Source organism: Hippocampus comes, unplaced genomic scaffold (genome assembly GCF_001891065.2).
Source record: "Hippocampus comes isolate QL1 unplaced genomic scaffold, H_comes_QL1_v1.1 scaffold125, whole genome shotgun sequence".
Classification (NCBI taxonomy): Eukaryota; Metazoa; Chordata; class Actinopteri; order Syngnathiformes; family Syngnathidae; genus Hippocampus; species Hippocampus comes.
This window is the reverse complement of record NW_017805453.1, coordinates 918,168-940,602: the sequence shown is the minus strand read 5'-3', so window position 1 is coordinate 940,602 and position 22,435 is coordinate 918,168. Positions and strand designations below refer to the sequence as shown.

Here is a 22,435-nt window from a genome sequence, read left to right as displayed (position 1 = left end):
GGGAACGGATTATTCTCATTTTAATGGTTTCTTATGGGAAATAAATGTTCGGAAGACGAACTTTTCGCCTCACACACACTTTCTGGGAACCAATTATGTTCGTGAGCTGAGGTATCACTGTATACAGGTCCATGATGTGTGTTTCCCCTGGAAGTGTATTAAGCTATCATAGTTACCGAGAGAATTATTAGTCCTTCAAGAATGCTGACTTCGTGACATTAAGTGAACACCTCCATCATTTACGCTAGATGTACCGTATTGGCCCGAATATAAGACTGTGTTTTTTGTATTGAAATAAGACTGAAAAAGTGGGGGTCGTCTTATATTCGGGGTCTAGACGTTATACCCATTCACGACGCTAGATGGCGCCAGATATCATTGAAGCGAATGCTGAACTTGACTCTTCAGGCCAAAGTGAACTCCTGCCACGAAGAATAAAAATAAAAATAGCGGTAGCACGAAGAAGAAAAATAAAAACTAGCGGTAAGAAAGAAAATGGAGAAACGTAGCGACAATCTGGAGAAAAGTGGGTCGAAGATCAGCCAGGCAGCTGAGGAGAAGTTATGATGTAATTCACATTTCAAAAACCAGAAGCCATTCATTTACGAATGTGATTGCACTTTAGTTTACATATTTAAATGTTCAAATATTAAGATTTGAATGAGGCAAAATAACATGCTTTTTCTCTCAAATATATTGTTAGAATCATTTGTTTCAGATGCACTGTAATTATTTTCTGTATAAAAATTAATTTGGTGTTCAAAAAGTCTTTTTTCAAATTTGAGTCTTGAAAAAGAGGTGGTCGTCTTATAATCAGGGCCGTCTTATATTCGGGCCAATACGGTACTTCACTGCTATTCAGAATACCATGTATACTGCATTCCGCATGTTTGGTCCTCACCGAACAAATTCTTCTCTTTCTGGCAAGATTAAAGCTTTCAGTGTTAAATCAGGGTCATTTAGAAAATCCAAAGTCAAGTCGGTCCAAGTTGTGATAATATGTCCTCAAGCCCAAGTACCACTTCACCTTCATGATGAGCAATGAGAAGCAGCATTAAGAGGACAAGAGGCCCTCTTCTCACGAGGAGAATGACACATGAGGTGTGTTTTTCCTCATCTCTCTCTCTCGCAGTGGACTGTTGGGACGGTCCAGATGGCGAGCCGATGGTCCAGCACGGCTACACGCTGACCTCCAAGATCACCTTCAAGTCAGTCATAGAGACCATCAACAAATACGCCTTCATCAATAACCAGTGAGCTCGCCGATGCCGTTCAATGACTTCCTCCGTGGCAAACGTCAATGACATTCTGTCCGCAAAAATTCTACATGTGGTTAATTGCGTTATTGAGTACCTGCAAACAGTTCACTTTATGAAACAATAATGCCCAAAAAATCCGCAGAACGCTGCATTTATTCAATAGGAAACAAAATGCACCGATCAGCCGTCATCGATTTGAAAGCAGGTTTAACGTTTAAACAGCCCACATTGGCTTTCTAAAACAACGCCGTTATTTTTGGCCATCATTAGCATCTAAGCGCACCATCTGCTGATCAGTGTTTCCTCACAATCCCCACAGGAGTGACCATTTGTCTCCACAGAGTCCAATGCCACCTCAACAAAGTGATCCAGACTCTTTCCTCTACTATTTGAAGCCAGTGGCTCTGGTTATAAAGCCGTTTATTTCCTTTCAGGGCAGTGGCAGCAAGGCGGCGGATTCAAGCGGTGTAATTAAGTCTGAAGTGGAGTTTCAATTTGGCAGCAGCTTGTTGGAGCAAAAATAGAATTGCATTGAGTTTGTGCTCCCGTTTAGCTGTTATTTAGTTAAACTCTCAGCTTGTTTTATGTGCTCGGCGGCTTTACAATGCATTGCGTGCCCAATTAATTGATGTCAAGGTTTGTTTTGCTTGTAGGTCATGACATATAAAGCTAAAGCTCTCGAAGCGGGGAAAGAGGCGGTGGTGCATCACGGTCCAAGTGACTCCTCTATTGTCGCTTTCTCCCTCTTTAAACATTGTTTATATTGGCTGCTGTGCCTTGCATTTGTCGAGGGTAATTCGTACATGGATTTGTCCGCTGCGTCGCAGTGCGTTTGAAACACTGTCCTTGCCGTCGCGTGATTTGAGTTACAAGCACGGTGACAGAATGAATCAAACGCATAATTCAAGACACCACCTTCTTGATATTCCATATGTTGCAGACGCATTGAATTCTTCACATTTATAAATCACGTTTTTCTTTATCGTCACGTCTGTTCTCCTTTTATACGCTTCTTATCAATCCGTGTCACCTCTCAGTATGATGAAGGGCCCCTGGCTGTGTAGAAGTGGCATAGCGCTGCACACGCACACACCCTCATGATTCACCCGAGAGAATCTCAGCTTGTCACTATAAGTGAAATGAAATAACTTGATGTATCTCGCTTAGTTGGCCCTTTTTTGTCACAAGCACAGCACCTGTTTGTGTGTGTGAGTGTGTGTTGTGTGCGCGCCCGTGTGTTTATATGTGGGTGTGTGAAGAGGTGAAGGCAGGCTTGCTTCCCCCCCAAGGCGATGCTGTCACTCTGACAAAGCTGACATTTCTGCTACCGTGTGGCCAAAAGTCACTTTTCTAAATGAAAACACCGTCTCACATAGAACCTTTCTCGCACACACACGAGACGTGGAGGTGAATAGTTGTCACGACGGATTCAATTTCCTCTTTGAAACGTTCACTTGTCTGTTGGACATGAACAGGGGGACACGAAGAGACTAGACCGTTTCTTTGTTGCTCACCCTCACGCTATGTTGACGTAAACCGCATGTGCGGTGTGTGGCAGGTACCCGGTGCTTCTGTCCATTGAGAATCATTGCAGCATCCAGCAGCAAAAGAAGATTGCCCAGTATCTGAGAGAAGTGTTTGCCGACAAGCTGGACGTCGGGCACGTGCTCACCAGAGAGTCCAAGACGTTACCTAGCCCTCAGAGCCTGCAGGGCAAGATTCTCATTAAAGTAAGTCAAAACCAAGATGATATATGGGATCCAAGTGGCAACATCACGCTGGAGAAAGTGAACGCGGCACACCGGTGTCCCGAGTTTGAAATAAAATGAAATCTGTTCGAAATGGAAAAGTATGAATTTCAGGATTTTGGAAGTGCTTAATCAGGGCCCAGACCTAAATCCAAGGGCACACATAGACGAACAACCATCCGCGCTTACAATTGCAACTTGGGACAAGTTTGAGCCGGGGTCGGCAACCTTTTACACGCAAAGAACCATTTCTGCGCAGGCATCATGAAATATTCCGTTTTCTTCAGATATTAGTATTTCCTTTCAAAGATTTCTCCATCGTTTGGCCTACCTTGGGTTGAAAGTCTCCGTGATGTCGAAAAGTGCGACAAAAAAATAATACAAAATATAAATAAATGTATTTTAATATTTGGAGATCACAATAATCTTACGATTTACAACGACAATTGAACAAACAAACAAGCACAAATAAAATACTGCCGCCTATCAAATCTGCCTTCTGACACGCCGGGTGCTCGCAAACGTCTCTAAAGGAGGCGAATGCCAATCACCGAAATTGCACAAGGTCTGAAGGAAGAAGTTGCGATGTCGGGAGGTAAAATAACAAGGCCAGAGTGTAGCCAAACACAATATTTTATAAACAGGCTATTAACAGCACAACACTAGTTCGTACAACTCAAATAGTTGCCATTGCAGAACTCCTCTCCTTCCTTTTTCATCTCGACATTTTTTATAGCAACACTGCCCCCTAGTGTACAGTCATAGAACATAACAGCGGTGATGCACCTTTTTGAGAAAAATATGACTTCATTCGGACACTTATAATTTCTTTCCCCAAGCCACGAAGAGCCGCAACATAAGGAAGAAAAAGCCGTAGGTTGCCGACCCTTGATTTTGAGTGTTTCCATTAACAGCCATGCATGTTTTTGGAATGTGGGAGGAAACCGGAGTACCCGGAGAAAACCCACACAAGCGCGGGGAGAACATGCAAACTCCACACAGGAAGGCCGGAGCCGGAATCAAACCCTGCACCTCTGCACTGTGAGGTGGACGTGCAAACCATTTAACACAGTTCCGCCCAATTTATATGCATTTTGATGAAAATAGTAAAGACCCTTTGAAGTATAAAACCCATTTAATTAACACAGTTATTAGCATTACCGCAGATTATCTCACATTTACGTGACTGTTCCGCTTTGGCAATGTTTCAAAAAAAAATGCTAATTGAAGTAAATATTCAACAAAATAATCGAATTTAGGATAGGATGACATCTCAATTGGCCGCGCTCAATGTACCTCATAAGAAGAAGAAAAAGAGACAGTCAAGGTCAAACTAAGAGGGCCTGTTCTCACAAGAAATTAGTGGCATTTCTTGCAAAAAGAAATGCAGAACAATTGCTATTACGGACCACAGGATGGTTTCAATATTTAAAGACGTCTCATGACAGTGTCATCTGTTTTTACGACGCTGCCACATTCAGAGGACAAGCAGCAATATTTGTGTGGTGCGGGGAAAAAAACTGTCCTTAATGTGAGCATTGCATAAATAATAGAGCTGTTCATTGAGTGGAAATTAAAGATTCAGTTGTCAAAATCCCGCTGACGCACTTTGGCGTGCCGCCGCCACCGCTGCAGAAGTGCTTCTTCTCAGTGCTCGTTAATTCAGCAATGTTTTGATCCCATCGTTTTGATTGCCGTCCGACTCGCGACGGCCATGTTAGTTTGACATCATATCGCAAGACGTTGATGCTGCAAGCCACCATTTTAGACGTCTTTCCACTGGGTCGCAACAAGAATCCGACTGATTTTCAAAGAAGAGTGAAGATGTTGCTTGGTTGTTACCTGAGCAGGTGTGATGTCATTTTCAGTCAACAAGTGGCAAGTGGCAAAATGGCTGCCCCCCCCCCCCAATATGGATAAAACTGGTGAATTTTGCTGCTTTGCCTTTAAGCGTACACACTACCACAGCTCTAAATTCATAATCACAGTCAATATTGTATTTGTGTAAAAAAAAATGAAGATAAGCAATGAAATGAAAAGCCGTGAGTCGTATGACTCTTATTTTTTACGACTCACCCACACCCCGCATTTGAAAATCATTGCTATCAAAAAAAAAAAAGACCTCAGCAATTGATTCCAAACCAGTGCATGAGATCCAATACTTCTCCAGCTAGCATTGTTGGAGCAATCGTTAAACCTTCAAGAATGATCTCCATTTCCGCTTTCTGTTCTTGTGTTACGAAAAGAATCATTGATTTTAGCCGTGACGTAAGGCGGCGGAGGCTTAGTTATCCATGTTTAACAGCACAGGGGGCGCTTTTTGCTGCTGGACACAAAGACAGGGAGAGGGCTTTTCTAGCGTGTTTAGTATTATTGGTGCCCTCTGCGGCATGCATTGTTTCCCCGGTAAAAAGCTTTTGTCTCTTCCGAGTGAAGATCCAAAAAAAAAAAAAAAAAGTCAAAAAGCTTGATTGATTTTCCCACAAAGCCTTTTAGTCCTCTTTCAACTCCTCAGTACGGACACATAAAAAAAAAGGACACATTAAAAAAAAAAGGCAAATAAGGAGCAGACGAGTGGTGGTAAAATGTGCGGCGGCTTTTTGAAATGAGGGGGCTGCAATGTCAACCAAGAGACTACAGAGGGCTGAGAGTTGGCCATTGATTTTTTTTTTTTTTTTTTTTCACGGAGAAGCTCAGAAAATCTACCTACTCCCACTCACACCCTCGCTAATGTGCTCCGGCTCGACCGGATGATCCTCTCCTGGGGAGCTTTTCCGAGAGTCGGCAGCAGATTGTACATTTGCGTATGTGTGTGGGAATGTGCCAACATTGGGAAAAGAACCATATGAGTCATTTGGAGAAGTACGCCTCCTCTTTAAGCGTAGAGTAGGTTTTTTTTTTGGTTGCCATTGTAGTGTTTTTATTTTATTTTTTATTTTTTTGCTGTTCTCTTTTGAGCAGGGGTCAACCGGGAGCCATGGTCATGTCACCACCCACTTTATTAGAAGTCAAACCAAGCACGATTATTTTTCAATAATGGACGGTGTATTGATTGTATCAACTTTTCATCAAAGAAAATGAAAATTTAATTTGGGGTGAGCAGTTTAATGATTCATGTCAGTATTGATATAAATGATTCTGGCCCTTCTGTACTTTGGCTGCTCAAGATAGCTCTCGACAATGTGCAGAAATCAATGCTGTGTTTGAGACATACTATTTATGGGTGATGACTTTTTATCGCTTTCACACCGTGCAGGGAAAGCGTCTCCCTGCATATCTGTCTGCGGATGCCGAGGAAGGCGAGGTGTCCGACGACGACAGTGCAGACGAGATTGAGGACGACTTCAAGCTCAAGAACAGCAATGTGAGACACCGCAGTCCTTCAAATGTTGATATTTCAACGCTGCTTTTGAATGGAATGATGGTTCAGTTGAACATTTTCTAGGAAAGAAATGACAGAAAACCTTGTTAGGCGCCTGCTCAGTGAGCATCAAAAGAATATGCTTGACAAGTGTGCCGCTATTTCGATGTGATGAACCGGTTTGCCAGTCAATCGCACACACAGACAAACAACGATTCACACTCACGATCACACCTAGGGACAATTTGGAGTGCCCAATCAACCTGCCATGCACGGTTTTGGAATGTTGTGCGGAAACTAGAATACCCGGAGAAAACCCACACAGGCATTAATATTGAAGCAAATTTAAATGACAGGATATTCATACTACACAGCTAAAATGGCTTGAAACAACCAAAACGAATGGCACAAAATGTCTCTCGGATCACTTAATGTTTAAAAATGGCGACACACATCGATGAGGACAACGCAAGTATTGTGTGAAAGTGGCTCATCTATTGGTGATCATACCTTTCTCGACAGTCTCTCCATATTTTTATCACATCATGCCCGCGTGTGTTCTCCTTAATAATATGACATACAGCAGGACAGCACTCCAATCATTTGTCACATGGTTCCCCTGTGTGACTAAATACGGCCACGTTCCCTCCATATCTAGCTGGAGGCGCGTGGGCCGCAGATGCCACTTTGGATGAGCCTAGCCCTTTTTAAAAAGGGTGGTAGCAGGTTTCTGTCGACAACGAGTTTTGTATTTCTTTTATTTTTAATATAGGGAGCTCATTAAAACCGCAACCAGATAAGCATCTTTGGCTGAAGACGAAAATTTAAAGTCAGCAGTCTGCAATGCATGATAATTGCTTCCTTCCTTCCTTCCTGAGCAACAAAACTGTATTTTAAATTGCTTCCCAGTGCACTGTTGGGCAAGCACTGTAATGGATTTGGATGATGCCAATAAATTGTGGGGGTGCCTATAGGGGAGCGTTTTTCGGGGAATTGAGTCAGGAGCAACTGCTGTAAACAAATTATGATGAACATTGCATCATAGTAAAGAACTCGTGTTATTTTGTTCCGACCAAAATAATTAACGTAGAGTGGTGCGTTGAGACAACAGTGGCCCAACGTATGCGTCAGGTATTTGCACTCAATTGGTTTAGGATGAATCAGTAATCTGTTCCGCATGATCCCATCATCAACTCTCCTCTTCCTTGCAGGGGAATGGTCACCATCACCAAGTGGAGTCTCACATCAGGAAGAAGCTGGACTCTCTCCTGAAGGAGTCTCGTATCGGCGACAAGGAAGACACAGACAGCTTCAGCATCAGAGCTCTGCTGAGGGCCACACACCAGGGCCTGCAGAAGAACCTTCGCCAGGTACTGAGGGGAACAGTTATCTATGGGAATGAGGAGACGAGGATCCCACCCACGTGCCCGCCCATTGCATATGTGGTGTGTCATGTAACACATCAAAATGGCTCCAAAGTGATGAAAAACTACAAGTCTGAAGTGGCATTGCTTAATATTTCACTAGCCCACTTTGCCTCTTGCGCTATTTTTAGAGGCCAGTGTTTCCCGAATGCTGTTTGAAGATAAGAGCGGGTTATTTTCCGACTTTTTTTCGACAAGCAGCTCCACAATTTCATTCTCACAGGACAGAAACGCTTCCTTTCCATCAAGTAGGTCCGTCCGTCTATTGAACAGTTTTTCACAGGACCCAAATTCAATAGCAAGGTCAAAGGTTACTGTCATCAAAACCAAATGTGTCAGACCGCAGAGCACATTTTATCATCCATTTTGATTGGTTCATTTCCAAACTTGGTGGGTATATAGTAGTTAAATTGTTGCTTCCGCTGTGTGTTGCAGAGCTCCAGGGGGGTTTTGAAGAAATCTCAAAGCCGATCCTTCATCACCACAATCAAACAGAAGGTGGGAGAATTTGCTTCACATCAACCTTGTTGAGGCCATGTGAAGACATGATTTGCACATTTTTGATTGGCGTCAAGATCCGGATGAGCCATAAATCTCATTATATATTTGATTTTTTTTTTTTTTTAATACACTTATTGATTACTGGAGCACTCGAGCTGCACTTGAACTTTATTCTTATTTTCTTAAGGTATTCTTGTTATTGCTAACAGGCTGCACTTTCTCGAAGGACATGTGATATTTTATTTCATCTATTTAAATTTTTTTGTAATTTGATTTTTATTGCTGCAGTTCCTAGGCGCTACCTATTTATTATTACCGGTATTTTATTTTCTTGATTCATTTTTAACAAGATATGCATTTTTATTTTTTTCATGAGGCAGCTAAGCTCCATTTTATTGTATTATATTTTATCTATATCAAAATACAATCCATTCTCTTTTATACCCTCTTTTCCATTATTTTCTGTTTAATAGCTCAGATCTTTAGATTTTTTTTTTAAATTACATTTTAGTTTTTTGTTCTAATAATGCCACTTGAGTTACATCATTTGCATCCTGCACCACGAGATCACGAGTGTGCGTGCACGCATCGGCGCGCGTAATGTGCTGGCAAGGTGCTTCCACCCTGTCGTAATTGCTGTGAACTCTTCTGAATTGGACTCTTCAGGTCACACACCTACGTCCGTGGCATTTACTTCATCCGCCACTTATATGCTATACTGTACGTGACGCACTCGTGAGGCATGCACATCGGAAATATATCAGCCCGATGTATCGTTTGTCATTTGTTTTGCGTGTTTTGTCCAGAGGCACTCCAAATCGCGGCTCACCTGCCAAAGCGGGGAGGAGGACGATGAGCAGGAGACGTCCACACGGGAAGCCGGAGTGCAGTTTAACAGGTGGATTTGAAAAAACACTCTCACTTACATGATGAGGGGAGCGGGCGAAGCGGCCGGGACGGGGGCCGGGTGGCCTGCGCGCCGGGGCTTTCGCCCCGTGGATGATTACAACTGACTGCTGCTTTTAACAGTTACACACTGTTGGGGTCAAATTTGACTTGTTTTGACCCCAAAAAACCCCCAAAAAACAAAAAAAAAAGCTCTGAATGCCATTCTTTCATCTTGAAATGTGAAGACTTTTCCTGAAGTAACAAAAGTTATATCGGGGTGAGAGGTTCAAATGTTGTTCATAGTTTGATATAGACAATAAAGCTTAGCCCGGATGAAAATGCAACTGGAGCATGCTGCTTATGTGTGTGTGGAGGGAGTGCAGTGTGCAAGGTTTCCACGGTGGCCAGGTGTCAGTAGTGTTAATGAAGTCCACTGCACCAGAAATTATGCATTACTAATTTGTATGAGCCGTAAAATAACCCAAGTGATTACATAATCACGGAGCGGCCCGGTAGTCGAGTGATTAGCGCGTCGACTTCACAGTGCAGAGGTACCAGGTTCAATTCCAGCTCCGGCCTTCCTGTGTGGAGTTTGCATGTTTTCCCCTTGCCTGTGTGGGTTTTCTCCGGGTACTCCGGTTTCCTCCCACATTCCAAAAACATGCATGGCAGGCTGATTGAACACTCCAAATTGTGAGTGTGAGCGCGAATGGTTGTTCGTTTCTGTGTGCCCTGCGATTGGCTGGCAACCGGTTCAGGGTGTCCCCCGCCTACTGCCCGAAGACGGCTGGGATAGCCTCCAGCACCCCCCGTGACCCTTGTGAGGATAAGCGGATCGGAAAATGAATGAATGAATATTACAGGTACTGTATTTACAAAACAGTAATACACTTGACTCTATGAATTAGAACTGGAATTAAATAATTTCAGTCACCTAGGCTGCTTTTCATCGCGTTTCCAAGCCCCATAAACCATTTCATCGCCAATGACTGGAGTCTTGAAATAAGTACCGGTATATAAAACTGCTTTTTAATACATGCTAAGTCATCGTTAATTGTGCCACTTAATCAACTAATAGTCATCCATGCTGTGACTGTCTTCTGTCTTTTTGTGGTAGGGGAGGAAGGAAGAGGAAGACGATGAAGCTGAGTCGGGATCTGTCAAACTTGGTGGTGTTCACCAATTCTGTGGCCTCGCAGGAGTGTCTCAACGAAGGTGTGAAAAAAGCGCTTGACAGCTCAAATATAGCGCCGCTGCAATTTCAAATCCCATTTTTAGAAACATGCCTGGTTTGCATTTGTCTTCAGGTACGCCGGGCGACGTTCTGTCATTCAGCGAGACCAGAGCCCAATCGCTGGTCCATCACAGAGCTGAGCACTTCCTGGCTTTCAATCAGAGGCAGCTGTCACGGATTTATCCCTCGGCATACCGCATCGACTCGTCCAATTTCAATCCCCAGTTCTACTGGAACGTCGGCTGTCAGCTGGGTAAGCTCGTCTTCCGCCTTTCTGCGCATCCGGCGACAATGAAATCAATACGCGCCGCAACCCCCGCCCGTTCCTGAAAATGCATTTTTGAGCTAACTGTCATCGAGTTCATCCCAAATGATTTTTTTTTTTTTTTATGGGGTTCTTCCAGATGAATCTCATTCAAGTTTTACATTTGCCTTTCAGTGGCGCTCAACTATCAGACGGAAGGCCGAATGATGCAGCTCAACAGGGCCAAGTTCATGGTGAACGGAGGCAGCGGATACGTCCTCAAGCCCCCGCCCATGTGTAAAGGTACAGCAATATACAGTCGCAACAGTGCACTGTCGCTTCGGTTTTTGGAATGAGCCTTATCCAACAAGCTGGACCAAAACCAAATTGTGTGGAAACCGAAGCTTAATGGAAATCCAACTAATCCATTCTAGACACAAAATTGTGAACCAATAAAATACATTATGTAGAGAATGATTGTAGTTAAACATAAAGAAAACACTGTGAACTATATACTGTCACCTCCAAAAGTATTGGAACGATGCGATCAATTCCTTTGTCTTTGTTGTGCTCTGAAAAGACGTTTGGGTCTCCGATCAAAAGTTCAGAATTCCAATTTTTATTTCATGGTATTTTACATCTAGATGTGCTAAACTACTCAGGACAGAACATCTTTTGTTTGAAGCCACCCACTTTTCAAGTGAGCAAAAGCATTGGAACAGGCATGAATAAATTAACAGAAAATGAATAACATTTAATATTATGCCATCCCTTACTTGCAATAACTGCATCAAGCCAGTGACTCATTGACTTCACCGGCGTGGTCCAGTCTTCATTTGAACTGCTTTTCCAGGCCTTTCCTGCAGTCTCTTTCAGTTCGTGTTTGTTTCTGGGGGTTTCTCCCTTCATTCTTCTCTCCTGGAGTAAAAAAAAAAAAATGCATGCTCTATTGGGTGAAGGTTTGTTGATTGACCTTCCACTATTCCCCCTGATGAAGTCTTATGTTGTGTTGGGAGTGTGTTTTAAGTCATTGTCTTGTTGCGTGACAAAGCTTCTCCCGATTAGTTTAAATGCATTGTCCTGAAAATTGTAGATTTTAAAATTCCTTCTGCTGCTACCATCATGAGTTACATCATCAATAAAGACCAGGGTGACCGTTTCAGAAGCAGCTGTGCAAGCCCAAGCCATGACATGACGTCCACCATGCTTCATAGATGAGCTTGTGTGTCTTGGATCATCAGCAGATGCTTTCTTTCCCCATGCTTTGGCCTTTCCACCATCTTGGTCTCATCAGTCCATAAAACTTCCATATTTCTATTTCCACATACAGTACCTTCAAAATGATTAAGAATAGCTCACCTTATGCTTCAGTCGTTTCAAGATGCGACTAACCAATCAGTCAATTCAACGCAAACGTCAGAATTCCTTCTGACGAGTGAACTGGTTGTTATGCCCATCAAACTTGCGCACACACACATTTCTCACCAGCATTTGCTTTTGACAACCGGGCTTGTGTAAATACAATGGAATCGCTGCAACACTATTTTAACGCCATTAAGGGATTAAATGGGTAGTTTACAGTAGGAAATAGCAGCTAATGTGGCATTTAATCTTCACTTGACAACAAAACAGAGGGGTGGTGAACCTTCGATGGCTGGTTCATGATCCAGTATTTACTGCCTCATAACTTTCCTGCATTATAGCGGTCTTTTTTTGTGCGTGTGTGTTTGCACTTTTCGGTATTGAAACCCTGGAGAAATAATCTTAGCATCCAGAGTATTTGGGTATTGTTGAGTGATGGCATTCACATCAAAGCGATTATGTTTCACATCCCCTGCAGGCACCTTCAACCCATTTAGTGATGACCCACTTCCAGCATGTCCCAAGAAGCAGCTCGTTCTTAAGGTCATTAGCGGACAGCATTTGCCCAAACCGCCAGATTCCATGCTGGGGGACCGCGGAGAGGTACGGGAGTGGGGGGGGACAGACAAAAATAAACAGTGATCGTTGATTCCATCACATGACATTCCGTCTTTCTTCTTTTCCAGATTATTGATCCATTCGTTGAAGTGGAGATTATCGGTCTGCCTATTGACTGCTGCAAGGAGCAAACGCGCGTTGTTGATGACAATGGTAAAACAGCCAGACGGGAGAGTATCTGTGAAGTGCTTCTCTGCCATAAGCCTTATGGGATCAAAAAGTCAGATGAGCTAATGAAGCAGAGGAGAGGGGTGGACTGATGGCGTAACTCCCTCATTAAGTCGGCCTTACGCGGCATTTGAGAAAGACTTTCTATTGACTTAATCGTGTGACTCTACCGAGGTTTCAATCCGGTGTGGGAGGAGACGCTGTCCTTCACGCTGCACATGGCCGAGGTGGCTCTGGTGCGCTTCCTGGTGTGGGATCATGACCCCATCGGACGAGACTTCATCGGTCAACGGACAGTTGCCTTCAGCAGCCTCATGCCCGGTTCGTGTGCACATTTCCTGTCGCGTCTTTAACTCATTCACTCCCAAAGACGTTTTTCAACGTCTTTTCAGACGAATTGGCTGGTACTGAATGAGTTAATATAGAACAAAAATTGGACACACCCGGCACCACACGCTGTCACATTTGAATCAAAGTTTCTTGTTACATCTTGATAGCATCACGGCTGTGGGCTGTTTTTTTTTTTTTTTGTTTTTTTTTTGTGTCAAGTCGGCTTTGACTCTCGCTTCTTTTAAAAATCTCTCACCAGGTTACAGACACGTCTACCTCGAGGGCCTGACCGAGGCGTCCATCTTTGTGCACGTGTCAGTGCACGACGTCTACGGCAAAGTGAGTATCCCGCTGACCTCGTCTGAGTGCAGTGTGAAGCGCTTGGCGCCAGTGGGAATCTATTTTGGAAGAAGGCCTGAGGAAATGCGCTTTTCTTCAACCACTCCTTATCCGCTTCTCTGTCAATCCTTTTGTCTTTCTAGTGGAGTCCTCTAGTCCTGAATCCCAGCTTTACCATAATGCACTTTCTAGGATCCAGCAAGGTATCCGGATGCCTTTGTGAAAGCTCTGTGTGGTTCTGCATGAACTGTAGGAAAATGCATGAATGCAAAAAAAAAAAAAAAAAAAAAATCAAATAGAAAATAGACACTGTTTGCGTGTGACACGAAACACCCACGTCACACAGATACCGTATTTTTGTCACCTCAGAGCCGTAACAGAATCTTTTGATCTTTTTACACGTTTACTTTGCCTTTTTGCTCAGGTCGAACAATTCATATAATTCAAATTGACATCATAGTGTCTGAGAATTTAATTTTCAAATAACAAAAGCTGCAATTCGGGGAAGGGGGGTGTCCTCTCATTCACTCAGTCGGTAGGCTTTCTTTTTTTTCCATATATGCGCTATGTATAGTGCGTAGATAAATTAACTGCTTTACATGCATGTTTACTGTACATTTTGTTTCTTGAAACAATGAATAGTAGATAAGATAAGATAACCTTTATTTGTCCCACACTGGGGAAATTTGCAGTCTACAGCAGCAAAATTGGGGGGGAAGAAAAAAAAACAAAGTGTTTCATTGCACAAAATAAATGTTTCAGAAAAGAACTGTACACAGTTCAATATAAGTGCAATATAAAATATAGCATTAGCAATACCCTCTATAGAAGCCATAAAGCCATAGATTCTTTTTTTTTTTTTGAAATACATTTCATTGGGACAGTGCACATTAATCAACATGAGAATAAACAGTGCAAATGCACCGGATTTAGCATAAATGCTAGTTTTCAGCCGTAGTCCCAAGGCAGATTTCTAAAATAGCACAGTGGGACACATACGACTTTAAAACCACGATGGCAGAAATAAGAACCAAATAAGTGAGACATCATAAGACAGACAAGACAAGCAGTTGCAGTACTCAATTACAAGACAAAAGACCAGGACAGACAAATCTACTTACAGCGACAAATTTTCTGGCCAGAAGCCCACTGGAACGGGCTGGAGTCCGGAAATGGTTTGCCTTGTTATTGTCATCTGTTTGTTGTCATGATTTATGTTTATGCCACATTTGTTTGGTAGAATGTTGTGAAGGTGTCGTAGTGAACATTTAAAAGATTGGAAGTCACAGTGACGAAGTGAACAACTGTAATTGAAGTATATTTAAAAAAAAGTCTTTCTTGTTAATTAATGGTTCATTCTCCCTTATTTTAGCATAAACCTAGCGTACTATATAACAATTACAGTGTGCATTATTCCGGTCTGATCTTGTTGATTGTAATTCATATTTAATTTATTGCTTGTGTTTGTGAACAAAAATTACATGGGAGGAGGACCTTGAAAAAAATCTTTGGATATTAAATCAGAATTGCAATATGGGGGGGGTGCAATTAGATCATTTTTCACAATCGTTGAGGCTCGTTTAGCCCCATGCAGCTCATTTTGCATTTAGAAAATCTGATGAGCGGCAGTCTTAAGTGTCAAGATTCAGGTGTTTGACTTTGCAAACTGCCTCTGTCACGGCTCTGAAAAAATGTTGCCTTCTTCAAGCAGTGCGTCAACAGATTATTATTTTTTTTAACCTTGTACTTTATGCATGCTTGCATAAATCACAATGGCTTTTTACACTTTTTGCTGTGGTATCTAAAAACACAAGGGGTTCATAAAGGCAACACCGATAAAGGCATGTAAAGGCTACATCATAAAACATTTCCATCCCGTTTGTACTCACTGTGTTTCTTTTTCAGGGAAATCAGTTTCGAGGCATCCGCGGTTTGTTCAACCGCACTTCCAAGTCCTCCGTGGATACGACCTCGGCAGGCATTCGGAAGCGCTCCATCAGCGACCATCTCCTGCGCCGCACCGCCAGTGCGCCGGCGAAGGGCCGCAAGAAAACCAAGATGTCGCTGTCTGAGTCGGCGGCCTTCATGTCAGAGCACAAGAACGGTGCGGGCGTTGAGGCGATTGGAGAGGGCGTGTCTGGGAAGGAGCCAGGGGGGGAAAAGAGGCCCCAGGCCCGGCCCCCCCTCACCCACAGACCAACCTCCATGCCTTTAGAAAGGCTTCTACAGGGGCAGCTAACTCTGTGCTCCGGAGACAAGGAGCATGAAATGGGTGCAAATGCAGTCATTGGTGGGTATCAAGTCTCTAACTTAAAACTCCAAAAAAGTTTTTTGTTGTTGTGTGGTATTTTTTTTTGACATTTTCGAATAATCAGCATTCAAGTTTATAATCATTCAGATTTATAATCCAACTAAACAAACCATTGCGATTCAGGTTTTTTTTTTTTTTAGAGGACAGTGGAACTTCCTAAATTAATGGTATCCAAACTATGGCCCGAGGGACCATTTGTAGCCCGCTGTCCCAATTTTCAGCAGCCCTTGGCATATACTAAAATTCATAATTGTCCTTGGCCCTGCATTGCACTACTTACTTGGTACACGGAGTGTTAAGCAGGGGAAGAGAAGAAGAAATTCCTTCTCATCTCTCACTTTCTTGATTTTTGCCGATAAGACATCTATCTCTAAAACAGGAACAGTATTTCTTTTCAAAACGCTCGGAAGAAAAAAGATAATTTAATTACAGTTGCTAGATGAATGTTCATATTGTGAATGTGAAGCTGAGGTGATTCTTCTGCTGCTCAATGCAGGAGCGGGATACGTTTGAGTGGGACACGATGCCGCTAGCCTTACCCAGAAAATCTGAAAACTGCTTCACTTTTTTGCTTCGACACCTCACTAATTTTTCTTTCTTAATAAACATAATGTAAATAACCACAATATATATCTGCCGAGCATTTTCGTACCTACACTGAATGATTGTTTTTGCCATCGAAATCAATTCAAGGTGACGAATGTCAAAGTGGCTCTTGAATTCTTTGATTTTTGTGTATGTGGCCCTTGGAAGAAAACGTTTGGATACCTCTGTCCTAAGTTAAACTCAATGGGTATCGAAAGTTATCTTTTGCTTTTTCTGTGGTTTTCCTCAAGCCACCAGCCATGGCCAGGAGGAAAATTTTGATTTTTATCACAGAACTGGAAAACAACTTTGCACGACAGAGCAAAGCGAGACTTGCGTGAATGTCATGGCTACTCAGTACATTGCTGTTGATGTGAAGACGTTTACCTCCGTGGTACCAACACACACCTCCCGCTGCACAATTTTACTGTACACTTGTTAAAAAAAAAAAAAAAAAAAAAACTCACATTTCTTTGTGGACTTTTATTCCACTGTTTTTTTTTCTTATCATACAATTGTGAACTTCTTTTGTACAGTTGAATTAGGATTTCGGAAGTTCCATTTTTACTCAAAAGTTAGATAAGATAAGAAAACCTTTATTAGTCTCACAATGGAGAAATTCCCAATTCACAGCAGCAAAGCTATGAAAGGAAGAAGTAGAAGAACAAAATATAGGAGCTGCTGTAAAGGCAGCCACTCTCTCTTAACTCTCTCTCTTAAACGGTGCCTCTGCAAATATTGCCGTTTATATGATCACAAGGGTGTTATTTATTATTTTTGGAATACAAACAAATTGGAGGGTGACCAACTCCTGGACTTCAGAGGTTCTACTGTACTCTAAACTGCATGATATGTCTGAAAGCAACATTTGGAATTCTTCATTTAACATGTCTAATCCAGCTCCTTTGCTTACTTGCTGTGCTATAAAAAACTTTAAGGACTAATGTGCTGTAAAACATGTGAACTGACAGACTGCAGCCTGCTCTCCATGATACCTTAACATGCCTTTTCTGTCCCATCTTCATTTGTTCTGCTTTTTGATAGTAGAGAAGTGACTAGGATGTTCCTGCAGGTAAATCAGACTTCCGTGCTGCTTGTCTGAAGGTTGCATCGTTCAATCAACGTGGCAGTATTGCGTCCTCCCAGTGTGTTCTATTTGATCCCTTTTTCACTGCATGGTACCTACTTGGCTCAACACGGCTCGTACAACCAGGTACTTCCAGGTACCTTTTCTAGTATGTGGACATCGTGGGTTCTGAGTCCCAAGCTGATCGCAAATGGCAACCTGAAGCCACTGCCGCTCACGCTAACATTAGCATTTAGATTTAGCTTTGGATATTTTAGTATTTTACTTCAAAGTCTCCCCTCTGCTGCAGTGGCCCATTTTCTTTCTGCCCACAGCCTATTATGGCGAACAGCTACAGGAGGCTCAACTGTCCTACATTGCCGTTTAGTAGTAGTCTCATTCTGACTGATGTGTTCCATGCAATGTGCTTTTTGCAGTTTCCTGCTTTACTATTGAAGTGCAAAACAGACCACCCCAAACCGAAATACATAAGCCATGCCAAGACGGTGCTATGCACTGGAAAAGGGGTTATTGAAAGTGATATGAGAACTCTATCGCTGTACCATTCGATCCCATTTGATCAGTCCCATCTGACCATCTCTTTTCCCGATACGATGTTTGAAAACATGGACTCCAAAGCCTCATTCTCCAGCTTCTCCCTCACAGTTGTACTTGGAGATCCATTTGTCTGTGGTTTACGTTGTATTGGCTGGACTGTTCGTTGTCATCATTGCTCTTGTTGGGTGGCTTGATGTATTGCATTATACACTCAATTTCCGTCAATTTGTTAATGTCCAACAATATGTGTTCACAGGAACGTACACCTTTGACAGAGTCAGATCTTCCTCTGTGGATCTTCTCATGAAAACATCTGCTTGCATTAAAGAAAGCGTCCAATCCCCCTCTAAGATGGACTTCAACTGGAAAAAAGATCTCAATAAGCCACAGGAGGCCTCTTATCTGGTTGTTGGCGATGGTAGCGTTAGAAATGAAGATGACTATGTCAATTACCAAGCAGGTAACAATCAAGGCAGCCAGTCTAAGATGCCTCCAGCACCTTCTACCAACAAACTGTGTAGATCAGATGAACCAGAAACTTTTTCAACCAGCACAGCGTTCACAGTTGCACCTTCTGTGTCCTCATCCTCCTCTTCCTCTGGCCCTTCCTCCGTGACCCCTTTTTCCCCTGTCAAGATGAACCGTGACCTGAAGTGTCCTAGCTCACTACATGACAGCACTATTTCCAGACTCATTGATGCTATGTCCTTAGGCAACGAGCAAGATACACAAGGCTCCATATCAGCTCTGATTGGTCAATTTGAAAGCACTGGTGACCAAAACGAGTTCAACTCCTCTCGCGATCATGTGCTTTCTCCTCCCAGAGAGCTTCAAGATGTCAGGTCTACTCCAACAATGTCAGTCAATCTAAACGTTCCCCAAATTGCCACTCCAAGAACAACCCTTTCACCATGCACAATTCATCTGCCAGATTCAACCGGCCCTGCTCTCTTCTCCAGTCCAGAAACCGCTGATCTTGAAGAGGTCTATACCATTCTAGATGAGGAGATGCTATCACCTCCGATATCGGTGTACAACCAGAAAAATGAGTCAGTCCGTGCTCAGGCAAGTACTCTGAACAGCATACCATCAAGCAGTTTGGCTTCTTCTCCAGCAAAAGTGGCTCAAGGTTTAGGGAGCCTGCGCAATCAGTGTTGGAATGAGGTGATTACCACAAATTGCGGGAGGAATGGAGATCCAGAGGAGGTAGAGGAGAGTGTGTATGAGGAAGTATTTGATCCACCGGCACCCACAACAGAACAACAGAGAAGTTCTACTCAAAGATACACGCTATCACCTCTGAAGTCTTTCCAGTTGTCCCATGACCGCATCGGCAATGCTTTTGCAGAGGTGGAGGTGAATGTTGATGAGGATCCAACAGAAGTGAGGTTGACCTCACCAAAACAAGCATGGGAGACCCCCAGTAGTCCATCGCAACAGAGTGCTATTTACCAAAACGAGACTACTCCAGAATACTCTCAACAAAGACATCCTCTGCCATATTGGGAGCCTCAGCACTACCCAACGTTTTCAACACCGTGTCCCTCCCCGTACAGCAAACCTTTGTATCAGCGACCGAATCAACAGTCCAGCGTCCAATCTTCTCCAATGCATAGACTCATAGACTCGAAACTTTCCAAACCAAGACCACTAAGCCACAACGGCTACCCAACTCCTCAAAAAAATCATTTTCATTATAATCAAGACTTTATACAACAGAGAGGGTCCAACAACAGCGTGATCGCAAATGGTTTTCACCAAGGAAAGCAAGTCAGCCCGATCTCCAAAAATTTTGACAAGAGAACACAAGGATACAGAGTCATGGAGCAAGAAAGATGCTTGCAAAATGGTTTTTCCTCTTCAGAAAGTCTTCATGTTCACTCTACACTGTCAGCAAATAACTGTTGTGGTCGAGGCCTTTACTCACCGCCTATTGATTTTTACATGGACTCCAATGACGTTACATCCTCATCACAGTCTGCAGCCCCTTCAGTCTTGCAACCAAGCTGTCAAAGTCAAATCCAAGTGCCCACTCCAAAGCTTTCTTGGAACCAAAAGGTAACTGTGTCCAAGGTACAGTCCGACATCAAAGCTCCAATGCTCTCAACCCCACGGTCTTTATCAACCGGTCCCCAGTCAATGACCGTTGATTCCAAGGTCATCACTCCGTGCAAGTCGAAGTCTTTGGGTGATCTGACATCTGAAGACATACTGTGTAACTTTCAGAGCAAATACCACATCATTAGTCGCAGTTTCATCACTCCACACATGAGGAAGCAAAAAAGTCTGGGAACCATGGGGGTAGGATCTTTCCAGTCCAAATCTCGTGATCCCCTTACAGAACAGTTGCGCAAACTAGTCAGTTTTGAGATTGAGGATAGTGAAAGAGAAATTTGTCAGTCTCCTCAATGTGATCAGGAAGTGCAGTCCCCAGAGACATTGAACACAGAGCCATCTACTTCCCAGGATATTGACGAGTCCCCTCTACCACTCACCCGTCGCTTATCCTCCCGTAGCCAAAGCCGAGTGCGCCACATCAACAACCGCGCCCGCGAAAGACAGCAGGAGGCCCTGAAACCACGTTCAGGTGGAATGGTCAACAACGGGGTTGTTTTGAGGAATAAACCAGCCTCACAGAATTCACCTGTGAACAGACACTCTACTGGCTCTTACATTGCAGGTTATTTAGGCCAGCTGGAGGACAGGGGACTTCCTGAGGGAGCTTGTACATCATCCCGGTACGGAAATGGGGATCAACGTGCAGATCACTACTGCACCAGTGACTCATTTCCACAATCAGACTCCTTCCACTTCTCGTCAGAGCCAGAGGTCTACTTCTTGCTTAGACTTTAGCTTTGACCTAAAACTTGATAAAGGACAGTGTGACTCTGCACTGGTTGATCAAGGAATTATAAACTTTTTTTCCCCTGCAAAACGGAAGCTTTTCCATGAAGCTGGACATCGAGTACACCGAAACAGTTTACTAGTGTTTTGTTTACATTTCAAATCACTCTTCAAGTTTCTCACCTGCGACTGGAAAAGACAATGCTAACCAATGATGGCTAAAACTGGACCTGGACTGCCTGCTCTGTTGCTGTTCCACTCAAGTCCCATAAGGTGTCAGTAGCACAATAACAGAAAAGGGCTCAGAGCTTGGAAAAGCTAGTTGTAACTCTGTTTCACCTGTGTGACAACACCATTTCAGCCGACAGTGTTTAAAATTTGATCGTTGCACGACCGTTTAGTGTCTCTCAGTTGGTCCTTGTCCTCTCATGTTTAAAGAAAAGAAAGGCCTTTAAAATCAGCCCCATTTTATTAGTGAGTCAATCGAAATTTACTTTTGCGAAGCCATATGCCGGTTTATAACTTAAATTTTGAATAGATATTTGCTCTTTTATAAGATAAATTTGAACCTTTATAAGATAATTATGGTTATATGATGTGAAATAGCTTGCAGGCATTTTTTTGGGGGGGGCGGTGGTTGGCTAATTAATATTGTTGACCTGTGTCTCACAGTTCTGCCATTTGTATTTGTCAGCTTCCATTAAGGATTCAGTAATACATTGTATGGCTTTGGTTTTGGAATGCATTTTTGCTCCTTAAAGGTAATTTTGGTTAAATGATGTGAGAAAGGTTAAAGGGAAAATTTGTTTTTAACCTTTGAAGTCATATAAAGCTAAACGGTCGACCGCACAGTCATTTCAATCATTCCAAAATCCAAAGGCTCACTTTTATCTGCTCCAAGGTAACCAATCTACTTTTATTATTGGTAAAATAGTGCTATAAATGTGAGGTCTCTTTAATATCCGTGCTTGCTAGCAGGCTTAACCAGCTATGCTACTGAGGCTAGCTGCAAGCTCCTAGTTGCAACGTTTGTTTAGGTCTGAAGCATTTGAATGATTGTGAGAGTAAACAAAGAGCTGGCCAGCTTTTACAGGAACTCTGTTGTTCCCTCATATCGTTTTACTTTCTAATTTGTGGTTAACTTGAGTTCTGTGTGTCTTACATCTTAGCTTCCATATTGATGATTTGCTTTGCACAATCTCCTTGTCTACACGCGAAGGCAGACTCCAGATAAAGCTCTGCGATTGTCTGCATATTCAGTTGAATCTGGTCAAAAAATTAAAAGGTAAGGTCAGCAATATACTAGGAATAGCCGTGCAATCACGGTATGCTGTTGTTAGCTTATTAACCAAAATGCTAACGTACTCCATCTTGGTTTGCTTTGCATGATTTCCTTGTGTCACTTTGATATGGTGGACATCACCTTCAAAGGGAGAGGTCAATTTTCACAGTGTCTGCCAAGGTTCAGATTCAAAATGATGCCATACAAACAGCATCGTTGCAGCATGAGATTCATGTATGAAATGTTAATGGTTTTAAAAGTTAAAAGTTGTTCTACAGTTCTGTGGACTGGCGGTGTACTCATGTCTAAATAA

General features: G+C 42.8%; 1 protein-coding gene across 8 annotated transcripts in view; it reads left to right on the top strand.

Moving 5' to 3' along the window:
• Nucleotides 1-22,118, top strand: part of plch1 (phospholipase C, eta 1) — a 60,893-nt gene extending 38,775 nt beyond the window's left edge. For 4 of the 8 annotated variants that reach the window (XM_019874360.1, XM_019874361.1, XM_019874367.1 and 1 more), the window contains 16 exons: nucleotides 1,133-1,253; nucleotides 2,818-2,989; nucleotides 6,264-6,371; nucleotides 7,580-7,738; nucleotides 8,228-8,290; nucleotides 9,100-9,191; nucleotides 10,299-10,396; nucleotides 10,489-10,668; nucleotides 10,855-10,962; nucleotides 12,500-12,624; nucleotides 12,708-12,792; nucleotides 12,982-13,128; nucleotides 13,397-13,476; nucleotides 13,620-13,679; nucleotides 15,382-15,766; nucleotides 18,253-22,118. In XM_019874360.1, the coding sequence (XP_019729919.1) occupies nucleotides 1,133-1,253; nucleotides 2,818-2,989; nucleotides 6,264-6,371; nucleotides 7,580-7,738; nucleotides 8,228-8,290; nucleotides 9,100-9,191; nucleotides 10,299-10,396; nucleotides 10,489-10,668; nucleotides 10,855-10,962; nucleotides 12,500-12,624; nucleotides 12,708-12,792; nucleotides 12,982-13,128; nucleotides 13,397-13,476; nucleotides 13,620-13,679; nucleotides 15,382-15,766; nucleotides 18,253-20,849 (4,580 nt within the window). In that variant the 3' untranslated portion in view covers nucleotides 20,850-22,118. Of the gene's footprint in view, nucleotides 1-1,132; nucleotides 1,254-2,817; nucleotides 2,990-6,263; nucleotides 6,372-7,579; nucleotides 7,739-8,227; nucleotides 8,291-9,099; nucleotides 9,192-10,298; nucleotides 10,397-10,488; nucleotides 10,669-10,854; nucleotides 10,963-12,499; nucleotides 12,625-12,707; nucleotides 12,793-12,981; nucleotides 13,129-13,396; nucleotides 13,477-13,619; nucleotides 13,680-15,381; nucleotides 15,767-17,416; nucleotides 17,445-18,252 lie in introns of all 8 variants that reach the window. The other 4 variants (XM_019874363.1, XM_019874368.1, XM_019874366.1 and 1 more) reach the window with 3 other exon arrangements.
• The last annotated feature ends 317 nt before the right edge of the window (nucleotides 22,119-22,435 follow it).